This window comes from Nannospalax galili, unplaced genomic scaffold (genome assembly GCF_000622305.1).
Source record: "Nannospalax galili isolate Female #2095 unplaced genomic scaffold, S.galili_v1.0 scaffold806, whole genome shotgun sequence".
In the NCBI taxonomy this organism is placed as follows: domain Eukaryota; kingdom Metazoa; phylum Chordata; class Mammalia; order Rodentia; family Spalacidae; genus Nannospalax; species Nannospalax galili.
Genome location: NW_008355419.1, coordinates 903,347 through 915,621, shown reverse-complemented (window position 1 = coordinate 915,621; position 12,275 = coordinate 903,347). Strand labels below are relative to the sequence as shown.

Sequence of the window (12,275 nt, the reverse complement as noted above, 5' to 3'; positions counted from 1 at the left end):
CCCACAGGCTAGTCAGATTCCAATTTAATTCTCTCAGAGACTGAGTGGGAAGTGGGTCAGATTCTTCACAAGGGAGCCAATAATTCCTGAGTTGTCTTTTAATGCTACTGAATTTGGGGTCACAGTCTGTATTCCAAGAAGTTCAGTCTCATCCTTGTGAAGCCAATTAAAATGGCCAAATTAATAGTAAAAAAACGGGCTTGAAAAATGGCTCAGCAGTTAAGAGAGCTTCTTTGCCTGCCAGGGAACACTGCTGTTATCAGAGTTGTTAGGGTCAGAGCCTAGGCTCTGGCTGTCCTAACAAGCTAGCCTCAGTCATCCGTCCTCAGTAGGCCAATTAAACAAATAAGTAATAGTGAAAAACAGAAAAAAAATTGATTTAAATATGGCCAGATTAGGAAGAAGAAGAAAAAGGTCAGATAACCTCCAGCCTCCACCTGCCCAAGTCCATCTTCTGGATCCTGACATGAGGTTTGGGGTTTAAGTAGAAGGCAAGGGGTAGATATAACTAAACTGTCCTGGTCAAAGTGTGGTCCTGCCCATTGGTGACCCGTCATTGCTTTGGCTCCAGTCTCTCCTGTAAAGTCCTTTGACAGGTTGTTAGAACTGTGCCAAATCTCAGTCCGGGAAACAAGCTCCCTCTCTCTGGTTGGCTCCAAGACCAGCTTAATTTTTTAATATTTTATTATTTTTATTTTGTGTGTATGAGTGTATTGCCTGCATGTATGTAAGTGCACCCATGTCACGCAATCAATCCCTGCAGAGGTCAGAAGAGAGAATTGGATTCCCCTGGAACAGTTGTTAGCTACCGTGTGGGTGCTGGGATTTGAATCTGGGTCCTTTGCAAGAGCAGCCAATGCTCTTAAGCACTGAACCATCTCTCTAGTTACCAAAACAATTTTTTTAAAGGATTTGTTTGAAGACTGGACGTGGTGGCACATGCCTTTAAAATCCCAGCACTTGCAAGGCAGAGGCAAGTGGATCTCTATGAGTTCAAGGCCAACCTGTTCCAGATAACAAGTTTCAGGCCAGCCAGGACTACATAGAGAGATCCTGACCAAAAAAAAACTTTTAAAGCCAAGGTGTTCATGCACACCTTTAATCCCAGCACTCAGGAAGCAGAGGCAGGTGGATCTCTGTGAGATTGAGGCCAGCCTGGTCTACATAGCAGGATCCAGGCCAGCTGGGGTTACAGGGAGACCCTGTCTCAAAAAGACCAAAAAATAAATAATAAATAAATAAATAAATAAATAAATAAGTAAATAAATAAGACAATGAGCTAGGCATGGTGGCACACACCTTTAATCCCAGCACTTGGGAAGCAGAGGCAGGGGATCTCTGTGAGAACTAGGCCAGCCTGGCCTACAAAAAGAGAGTTCCAGGCCAGCTGGGGCTACAGGGAGACCCTGTTTTGAAAAAACAAAAAAAATGAGAGAGACAGAGAGAGAGAGAAGGTCCTTATCTAAAAACAAAGTAGGGGCTGGGGAGATAGCTCAGCGGTTAAGAGCACTGGCTGCTCTTGTAGGAGACACGGGTTTGAGTCCCACATGGTGGCTAACAATCATCTGAAACTCCAGTTCCAGGGATCCAATGCCCTCTTCTGTCCTCCATGTGCATTTCAGAACACAGGTGCACTTACATACATGCAGATATAACATTCATATACATAAAATAAAAATAAATAAATAAGGGGATGGAGAGATGGCTCAGCAGTTAAGAGCACTGACTGCTCTTGCAGAGGACCTAAGTTCAATTCCCAGCACCCACATGGTGGCTATGAACAGTCCTTAACTCCAGTACCAGGGGAATCCGATGCCCTCTTCAGACCTCCATGGCATTGCATGACACGCTGCACTCATACATGCAAGCAATACACTCATACACATAAAATAAAATAAATAAAATATTTTAAAAATATGTTCTCCCTTCTTTCTTTTTTTTGCATTTTTCTTTTTCCTTTTGTTAAATAAGGGGACCCCACAGCGCCCTCTTCTCCAGCCTCTGCAGACGTGCCTCTTAGGCCTTCTCTTTCATCTCCTTTTCAGTTGAGCACCTGAACAAATGCAGATGGGGGTCCAGGCATATGGCCTCTAACTCACAAAGATCCGCCTGCCTCTGCCTCCCAAGTGCTGGGACCAAAGGTGTGCAACACCACACCCAGCTTTATTTATTATTTTTATTTTATGTGTATGTGTGCATTGCCTGCATGTAGGTAAGTGCACCTGTGTCGTGCAATGCCCGAGGAGGACAGAGGAGGCTGTCAGATCCTCTGGAACTGGAGTTACAGACAGTTGTTAGCTGCCATGTGGGTACTGGGATTCAAACCTGGGTCTTCTGCAAGAACAACCAGTGTTCTTAACCACTGAGCCATCTCTTCAGCCCCTATTTAAGATTTTTAACTCAAGTGGTAGCTCAGATCTGTAATCCTAGCATTCGGTAGGCTGAGACAGAAGGATCAAGTAGCCTGGGCTACATGGTGAGATGTAGGCCAGCCTGGGCTACACAAAAAGAAAAGATTGCGGTAAAATTTTATATTTTATATTATCATAATTCATGAAATTTTATTTCTTCAAGTAAACATTAATAAAATTTCAACTGGGCATGGTGGCACACACCTTTAATCCCAGTACTTGGGAGGCAGAGGAAGGTGGATCTCTGTGAGATCAAGGCCAGCCAGCCTGGTCTACATAGTGTGTTCCAGGCCAGCTGGGGCTACAAGGAGATGGTGTCTTTAAAAAAACAAGCAAACAAATGAAACTTCAATGATCTCTCGACCCAAAAGATAAAACTTATACATTTAAAAAAATTTTTTTGGTTTTTAAGATGGGCTCTCCTAGAAGCTCTAGCTGGCTTGGAGCTCCTCACTATATAGACCAGGTTGGCCTTGATCTCACAGAGACCTACCTGCTTCTGCCTCCCAAGTACTGGGATTAAAGGCACGTGCCACCACACCCGACTTCATGTCCTTGTATAAAGCATTAAAATTACATGTAATGATGACCGGGGCGCAGCTCAACAATGGTTCTCTTGCTTAGTAGACATAGAGATTTAGGTTCAATCCTCAGCACTGAAAAAATAATTAAAAGTTGACAAGGAAATTTCAATAAACATAGGAGTTCAAAGAAAATATAGAATATAAAACTTCTAGTGGTTAAAATACCCAAATATCTGGGGCTGGGAATGTAGTACAATTGGTAGAGTGTTTGCCTGGCATGCACAAAGCCCTGGGTTCAATCCCTATGACCCCATAAATTGGACATAGAGGCATATACCTGTTAGGCCAGCACTCAGGAGGTAGGAGGATCAGAAGTTCAAGGTTATCCTTTGATGCATAATGAATTTGAGGCCAGTCTGGACTACAGGAGACCCATTCTCAAAATGAGGGAGGGGTTGGGAATATGGCTCACTTTGTAGAGTGCTTACCTAGCATGTACAAAGCCCTGGGTTCAATCTCCGGCACCACTTAAAACCAGGAATGGTGGCACATACCTATAATCCTAGCACTTGGAAGGCAGAGCAGGCAGATCAGAAGTCCAAGGTCAATTTTGGATGTGAGGTCAAAGCTAGTCTGGAATACACAAGACCTTGTCTTAAATTAAAGTGCTTGTGTGGTAGCACTTGGGAAGCAGTGGTACAAAGGATCCCCACAAGTTTGAGGCCAGCCTAGTTTACATATTGAGTTCTAGGCCAGTCAGGGCTACACAGTGATAAACCTGTCTCGAAAAATAGCCCTGTTGTCTTTTAATAAATGGTAGCAGTAATCAAGTTCCTATGCATGGACTATAAGAGTTCATCTTGTCTTTAAGGAGTGATTTATCAGTTTTAAGTGCGTACACATAGCTAATGCAATAATCCAGAAACAACCTCCCTCCTTTGCAAGCACTTTTTTAAAATGTGTGTGTGTGTGTTGCCTGAATGTATTTAAGTGTACCTGTGCATGCAATGCCCATGGGGACCAGAAGAGGACATTGGATTCTGTGGGACAGAGTTTTGGATGGTTGTTACCTGCCATGTGGGTCCTGGAAACTGAACCCAGGTCCTCTGCAAGAGCAGCCAATGCTCTTAACCACTGAGCTATCTCTCTAGCCCCACAAGTTTTTGTAAAGCAGCTTACAGGTTTTTTTTGTTTATTTATTTATTTATTTATTTATTTTGGTCTTTTTGAGACAGGGTCTCCCTGTAGCCCCAGCTGTCCTGGAACTCACTATGTCTAGACCAAGCTGGCCTTGAACTCACAGAGGTCTGCCTACCTCTGCCTCCCGAGTACTGGAACTAAAGGCATGTGCTGTCCACCCGGCTTGCTTACATTTTTAAGCTATCCATGAAAAATGTACACCAGCCCACACATATTTTCCAAATCTGTTAATAGGTACAAACATCTATGACAACTTCAGAAATAAGTCCTGGATCCCTGGGACATCACCAACACAACAGGCCTGTCCATCATGGTTGCCACGTGGGGAGCTGTGTTTCTCCTCTAGCCAGGGTTGCAGAGGGACCACAGCTGAGCACCATCCACACTGGTTTCTTCTAGGTGCTTCAAGGTGTCTTGCCAAGCTGTGGGTGTTCACCCACCCCTGGAGCTGTCCCACTACCAGATCAAGTTTGCAGCCACTGCATTGTATGGCACCTCTGTGTCCACACTATATGTCATCAACTCTCACCTGAGCATGAACAAGCTGACCCACTCCCTGCCCCGCATCGGCTCAGAGGACGCCAGCCCAGTGGGACCAACATCCTTTGAGTTCTTGATGCCCCCCAACTCACCCATCACCATCTCACCCTCAGTGGGGACCGTGTTGCCAGGAAAGGTAAGCATTGGTCCCACTGACCGGCTAAGCAGCAGGGCCTCCAGACCACTCTCCAGGGTGCCTGGCTCTGTCCACTTTAAGCACAGCACGGCCAAGGAGCACAAGCCAGGAGCTACATAGGGGTAGAGGTCTTGAAGAGTTCACAGTACCCTCAGCCGGTCTTTTGAGGCACAGAGCATCCCAGGCAGCTGACCTAGCAGATGCCTGCCTGGAGCTGGAAGAAAGCTATGCAGACCCTCAGAACAGCCAAATGTTGGACTCACGGCAGACAGAGCACAAGGAGGTCACATAGTACCTGCCTCAAAGAGCACAGGAGTGTGACCCACTTCCACCCAGTGTCCTTTAGCCTGGCCACCAGCAGGATTTCAGTGAATACCATTATTTAAAACATGTTCTGTTGAATCTAGAAAATACTAAGTGTCAGCTCTCAACTCCCAGCAGGTTACTACAGTGTCCAGCTCTGTTTCTCCTTCTTCTCTGCCTTCCCCCTCTTCTCCCTTTTCTCCATCTTCTCTGCCTTTCTCTCCGCTCTCCCTCATCCACTCTCTTCCCCTCTTATGGCCTCGTTTCTCCCTTCACCTACAGTATGTCACCCCACACACCTTCTCTATCCTGAGCATCAGGGAGACATAGTCAGCAAACTACTGTGGAATCTGTGTTGAGACATGTTCCATGGAGACTTGCTGTAGATAGGGGAAAGGGCTCCCTGTTACCATGTTCATTTCATGTTCCAGTCTCATCGTAATGGGTGAGGACATCTAGGTTGGAATATCAAAAAGTGACCTCCTACCGGGCGTGGTGTTGCACGCCTGTAGTCCCAGCACTTGGGAGGCAGAGGCAGGCGGATCTCTGGGAGTTCAAGACCAGCCTGGTCTACATAGTGAGTTCCAGGACAGCTGGGGCCACAGGGAGACCCTGCTTCAAAAAGACCAAAAAAAAAAAAAATGTGCCCCCCAAAGCCACTCTGGGAAGAGCAAGGTGCTGAAGAGGGGAGGTACCCTCTGGGCCTCTGCCCTTTGGGTTCCAAAGGGAGGGGTGGCAGCCTCCATGTCTCTCTGCAGAGGTGCTTGGTCCAGGTGGCCTTCCAGCCTGTACTGCCACATGAGATAATCCTGGAGGAAGCCATCCAGCTCCTAAACAAGGAGACCAAATCGGTATGTGAAGCATTGTGGGGAAGTGCATAGTGGCCAGAGGGGAGGGGTGCAGGAGAACGGGAGGGCATGCTGGCATGGTAGGTAGCCTCTGTAGGCCTCTGGCACCTAGGAAGCCCATGTGACAGGAACACAAGGCAGACTTTTCTGGCATTGTGCTTCAGGCTGTTTCCAAACAGGGCAAAAGGTTTTTTTGCAAGACCTCTCCTTCTCTCCAGAAAGTACCACTAGTCAGCCAGAACCAATAGTGGCCCTAACCAAAGCAGGACTGTTGTAAAAATGCAACACAGAAACAAGCACAGTGCACCACAGCTGCTCACAAGCAGCAGGAGAAAGCGCAGAAATGACCTCTGGAGCACAACCCTGAAATAGCAGGCTTGCTGTGGAACAAACCCCAGACACCATGGGCAGACCCTGCACTACACCAGCCCGGAGACATACGGCCACTAGTCACAGGCGTGCTCTTCTGCCACATCACATCTTTTTAAAAAATATTTTTATGGGGCTGGAGAGACGGCTCTGCGGTTAAGAACACTGGCTGTTCTTGTAGAACAGCCTTGAACAACTGTCTGTAACTCCAGTTCCAGGGGATCTGACAGCCTCTTCTGTCCTCCAAGGGCACTGCACAACACGGGTGCACTTACCTACATGCAGACAATACACACATACACATAAAATAAAGATATGAAAAAAAATTTCTTAAATATCTATTTTTATGTGTATGAGCATGTTCCCTGCATATATTGAGTGCACCCATGCTGTGCAGTGCCCTCCAGGTCAGAGAGGGCATTGAATTCCCCTGGAACTGGAGTTACAGATGGTTTTTAGCCACAATGTGTGTGCTGGAAACCGAAACGGTCCTCTGCGAGAACAGCCAGTGCTCTTAACCCTGAGCCATCTCTCCAGCCCCCACATCACATCTTTTATTATACACACATGAGCAAAAGGCCTGGCCTTCCACTTGAAGGTGAGAAAGGCCTGGTGTAGGAGGCAGGCTAAGGAAGCCAGTTCTGCACACTTCTTACCGCACTGTGGCTTGGTTCCTCTGACTGCAGACACTGCAGTTGATGATCAGCCCGTAAGGGTCTCTGCACTTGGATTCCCAGGTGCCCCTGCACACTCACCTGTCTCCACTACTTAATCCCCTGTTGCCCCTGCTGCCAGTCTTTCCTCGGGGGCCAGTTGAACTGGCGGGTCCTGCAACTCAGTAGACAGATCAAGCATACTAGTCTAGGCCTGAGAGAAGCCTGGGGTAAGAGAGCAGTATGCTGCCGTCGGAGGGTTGAGCCCCTAGGACAGTCCCGCAGCATCTGTTCCCGCTCACTCACAGTTTCGAAAGGAAACAGCCCAAAGGAAAGAAATATGGAAACAGTCCTTGTCTGTGGTTCGGGTACACAACCGGGACCAACCGACCCATGTCTCCACTACCCACAGTCCAGAGCTGCAGAGGCAGGAGCTGAGTGCCAGGTAGGCTGGAGGGATCTGCCCCATCTGCATCCCACTAGACCCTTCTCTGTTTGAACTCACCTGGTTCAGCAGAGGCTTTCCCACATGTGTTTGGGAAACATCTGCACTGACCTGTATGGCTGCACGTTCAGAGTCAGCTGGCTTCAAATGCAACTGAACTCAGGGCTCTCTTTCTGGGCATCTGCCCTTCCTCGTGCCCATGGGCCTGATTTCCCTCTGAACAGACTCATTCCATGGTCTAACTCCTGCCTTCCCAATGAACAAATGCGCCCAAGAAAGTTCTGATATCAGAGTTACCAGCCCAGGACTTATCCCTGTAGCCCCAGGAAGATGGCTCTGTAGTGACAAAGTCATTTACTCCCCCCATCCTGGCTAAGCAGGATCTGCAGTGGGGAAGAAGTCCCTATAGGAGAAGGGTGGGAAAACCAGCCTGTCAGACAAAACTGATATAGCCACCTCCTGGGACCCATTGTGGCTCCAAGCTCTGCCCGTTAACACTCTGGCCTTCACCAGAGAGTCCATCTGAAGCCAGAGGCCTGGAGAGCAGGCACGGTCATTCCCCATACCCTGAAGTCCGGGGACAGAGCCTGAGAGGTCATGGGGAACAGGCATGAGTGAGCTTTCCTGGCTTCATTTCAGTTCCAACCAGTATCAGGCTGCCCAAGCCACCTTGGCCAGAGCTTTCCAGGGAAAGTTTGACAAGTTTGTGATCCCCTGTGTCATTGCCAGAGGTGACATCAAAGACAGAAAGGCAACGGAACCTCTGAGCTTCAGGTATGGGGTACTTAGGATAAGATGGGATGTGATTGGCCACAGACTCACTGCCTCGCCTCGACTACTGAGGCCCAGGGGGGCCCGGATCACCCCAGTGTGCCCTCATTGCCCTTGTCCTGCCTCCAGCCCCCATAACACCCTGTATCTGGAGCTATGGTGTCCAGCAGTGGCTCCATCTATTGTGGTGACATCCAACAAAGGCAAGACTGTCTTTAACTTTGGTGATATCGCTGTGGGTGAGTACCAAGTCTATACTGACATCAGCCCTCACTCAGACCCAGGACCACCCCAGCTAACCACCAGCCCCCCTGACCTTATTAGAGAGAGAGGTGCTCCTTGGGACCTAGGGGCTATGACCTGACTCCTTGCTACATTTTAGGACATCGAAGCATAAAGAAGATCTCCCTCCAGAACATCTCCTCCGAGGACCTTTTTGTATCCTTGCCGGTGCTCAGTGCAGTCAGCTTCTAGGGTTGGAGGTGGGAGTGAGGCACGTGGCAAAGCCTGCAGAGGTCATGTCTCATCCTTGATGCTGAATCCTCAGATGGAGTTCTCAGTACTGAACCCCAGTGGCCCTTTTGTCTTACTAAACCCCTCCAGAAAGCTCTGCTCTGGGGAGACGCAGGTCCTGGTGCTGTCCTTCGCACCCCACGAGAGCATCCTGGTAAGTGCAGCCCTTCCAGGCAATGCTGCAGCCCGGGGCTCCCCATAATGCAGGACCATATTATGGTCACAGGCAGGCACCACTGTGCTCTCAGGCCCAGATGATCAGCTGAGGCCTGCCAGTAGCCTGTCCTTCTGACCCCCTCTTTCCATCAAGTCAGGGGAGGCAAGAAGCACCAGCCTGTCTCAACAGTATAAAGTTATGAACCAGCTGCTCATGAGTGGAGCTCCCATATCTGCCCCCTTGATAAATAACTGTTTCTTAGGCTCAAGAAACACTGGATATCATAACCAAGCGAGGCACCCTCACCCTCACCCTCACTGGCACCGGTGTGGCATCCATGATTACATGCTCCATTCAAGGCAACGTACTCAACATGGGCTACGTGCTTGCCAGAGAGTCTGTCTCTGTAAATTTCAAGGTGAATCAAGTCTTTGCCCTGGCCCAGCCTCCTAGAAGAGAGTTCCTTGGAGGCAGTCAACCCCTGAGTTGGAAGTACCCAACTGGTTGGGGAGCCAACGGAGGCACAGACTGCAGCTCCACCCCCATCTTCAAGAGGGCCTTCACTTCTACTGTTGTCCTAGCAGGGGGCCCAGGGCCTTTCTGGGAAAGCTGAGATTCCCCCCCACCCACTTACCTTCAGCCATGGCTCTGGCCTGCAGGGAGCTCCATGTCCTTCTGTCGTGGGCCTTTGCACCTGGCCACTTCCATTGCTCTCCTGCCTTGCTACTTATTTATTTCTTTGGGGCAAGTACTAGTTTGCCTTCAATTGCTGTGACCAAAACACTCTGACAAATACCAACTTGGAGTGAAAGGGTTCATTTGGCTTACATTTTCCAGGTCAGAGTTCATCACTGAGGCAGGAGCTGGAGGACAGCCCTGGAGGAACTCTGCTTACTGGCTTAGTCCACTGGCCTGTGCTCAGCCTGCTTTCTTATACGATACAAAACAACCTGCCCGGGGTGGCACCACTTACAGTGGGCAGAGCCCCCCCACATCACTCAACAATAAAATGCCCCACAGACCAGTCCAATGGAGGAAATTCCCCAACTGAGGCTCCCTCTACCCATGTGTCAAGTTGACACCTAAAGCCATCCAGCACAGGTCTCTACCCAGGTACCCACCAGGGGAGCAGACCTCTAAAGAGAGCTATGCTGTCCCCTTGGGTTTCCTCACCTGCACATGAGCATGGCCTGCCTCCCACTGCCCCCACAAGGGTGCCCCAGCTTTGGGCTCAAGCAGCCTACTTGCCCACCTGCTCTGCTGAGGTCCTGAAGCACAGCTCCAGACAGGTTGCTTTCCAGAGGTGACTGAGAGAGGGAAGAGACTAGCTGAGGACATGGCTCCACTAAAAGGAGGGCAATGACAGCACAGCTGGGCAGGGAATCAGACCAGCAGCCTGGGAAAAGGCCAACATGAAATGGATGAGATGGACTGCATGCCAACAATCCCAGAACTGCTAGGGAGGTCCCTGTTGGGAAATACCACCAGAAAGACCTGAGCATAATACTACCTAGTCCCTATCAGGTATGATCCAGCAGCAAGTAACCCAGTCCTAAGCACTCACCACAGGGTGTGCTAGTCAGATGACCTCTTGCTCTTGCAGCTGTACAATGAATCTTCGCTTCCCGTTAAGTTCTGGATGCAGCTGGAGAGCCTCTCCGCCAAAAGGGCCGAGGCCCAGCAACAGGTGCCACGGTTCCTCACCTCCCCTGAGCAGAGGACTGAAGTTGTGGGTGAGCTGGCAGAACTACTAAATCAAGGGGTCACAGGACCATGAGGAGATAAGTGCTGGTACCATTCTGGGTAGGGTAAGACAGGACAGGCCATGGAGAGATGGAGAGGCTGGGCTAAAGGGTATGCCACCATGGGAAGTCAAGCAAAAGAGGCACTATGGGACACTGAGCTCAGTGGAGCAGGACTGGTGGTGCCAACCACAAACCCTGTCCTACCACAGGAACACAGAACTACAACGGCCAGAGTGTATTCAGTGTTGTCCCAGTCGAGGGCTTCATGTTCCCTGGGAAGGCTCAAGAATTTACCGTGACCTTCAGCCCAGACCATGAGAGCCTCTTCTTCTCTGACCAGCTCCAAGTGGTGCTCTTTGAAAAGGTGAAACTCCCAGCTGGGTCCCCATGTATCCTACCCCATCCCAGGAGGCATCCCTGCGTGTCTCTTCTCTGCCTTTTCCTGGAGACTGACCACCTAGCTCCCCATGTTGGACGCTTTCAGATACAGATCAGTATCCCTGGTTCTCCAGGTCCTACCCCTGAACCAGCCTCAGTTCCCAATTGTGAAGTTGCAGGACAGGTTGCTGTGCTTCTTGTCCCCAGAAACTCTCCCACCAGATCCTCCTGAAGGGTGCTGCCCGAGAGCACATGATGTTTGTGGAGGGAGGAGACCCACTGGATGTGCCTGTGGAGTCCCTGACTGTGATTCCTGCCTTTGACCCAGAGCACAAAGAAGGTGAGCCTTCGTCTGGTAAATGCTGGCACAGGGGAAGGGAAGGCAGGGGTAACCTCAGGGAGCAGTGAGAGGACCCTCCAACACTCCTAGCCAGCAAGTGGGCTCAATTGGCCCATTGGAGAAGGGCAGAGGTTTTTCAGCCCATCAGCCCCAGAGTCAGGCAGGATGATCTCTGCCAACTAGAATGCTCTGGAGAATTCAGCTCCACCCAACACCTCTGTTGCTCTGCCTGACCCTGGGCAACTCCCCTCACTCCCAGGCCATGTCCCTCCACCCAGCCACTTCTCAGCTAGATCCTCCCCCTCCAGAAGCTGAGAAGCTGAAACCCATCTTGGTGACCTTAAACTACATCCAGTTTGACACAGACATGCCAAACATACCTGCCACCCGAGAGCTGCAGGTGGGCTGTATCCGAACCACCCAGCCATCGCCCAGGAAGGTAACCACAGCCCTAGCACTAGTTAAACCCTGGCAGCCTCATTGGCCTCCCTGACCTGGAATCCCTGGCCTTCTCTGGCCTTTTCCCTCCCTGGGTTTTTCTAGGATTTCTGCAGCAGATAGGGGATGGGCAGCCCTAGTCAGAGTTAGGGGGTGAGTGGAGCTGGGTATCCTCAACATCCCTAGTGCCATTTCCTTTTGGGAGTCCCTGACCCTCCAACCTCCAGTAGTGCCTATGCCTCACAGACTGTAGAATTCAGCATGGACGGTATCACATGGCTGCAGCACAAGGGCTTCTCCATTGAGCCCTCCAGGGGCTCTGTGGATCGTGGCCAGACCAAGACCATCAACATCTCCTGGGTGCCACCTGCCGACTTTGATGTAGGTGCTGGGACTCCAGGCTGGGCAGGAAGGGGTGACTATGGTAGACTTGTGGGTCAAGGTAGGCAGGCCATTGGGAAAGACCGTCTGGGAAGCCTGCTGACTAAGGGTCCTCTTCTTCCA

At 50.0% G+C, this 12,275-nt stretch overlaps 1 protein-coding gene across 1 annotated transcript in view; it reads left to right on the top strand.

Moving 5' to 3' along the window:
* Positions 1-12,275, top strand: part of Cfap74 (cilia and flagella associated protein 74) — a 66,791-nt gene that overhangs the window by 54,045 nt on the left and 471 nt on the right. The window contains exons 26-38 of the mRNA XM_029555882.1: positions 4,535-4,811; positions 5,873-5,965; positions 7,293-7,429; positions 8,069-8,203; positions 8,330-8,439; positions 8,583-8,638; positions 8,748-8,867; positions 9,133-9,288; positions 10,474-10,603; positions 10,825-10,979; positions 11,201-11,333; positions 11,642-11,772; positions 12,018-12,152. Of these exons, the coding sequence (XP_029411742.1) occupies positions 4,535-4,811; positions 5,873-5,965; positions 7,293-7,429; positions 8,069-8,203; positions 8,330-8,439; positions 8,583-8,638; positions 8,748-8,867; positions 9,133-9,288; positions 10,474-10,603; positions 10,825-10,979; positions 11,201-11,333; positions 11,642-11,772; positions 12,018-12,152 (1,768 nt within the window). The remainder of the gene's footprint in view (positions 1-4,534; positions 4,812-5,872; positions 5,966-7,292; positions 7,430-8,068; positions 8,204-8,329; positions 8,440-8,582; positions 8,639-8,747; positions 8,868-9,132; positions 9,289-10,473; positions 10,604-10,824; positions 10,980-11,200; positions 11,334-11,641; positions 11,773-12,017; positions 12,153-12,275) is intronic.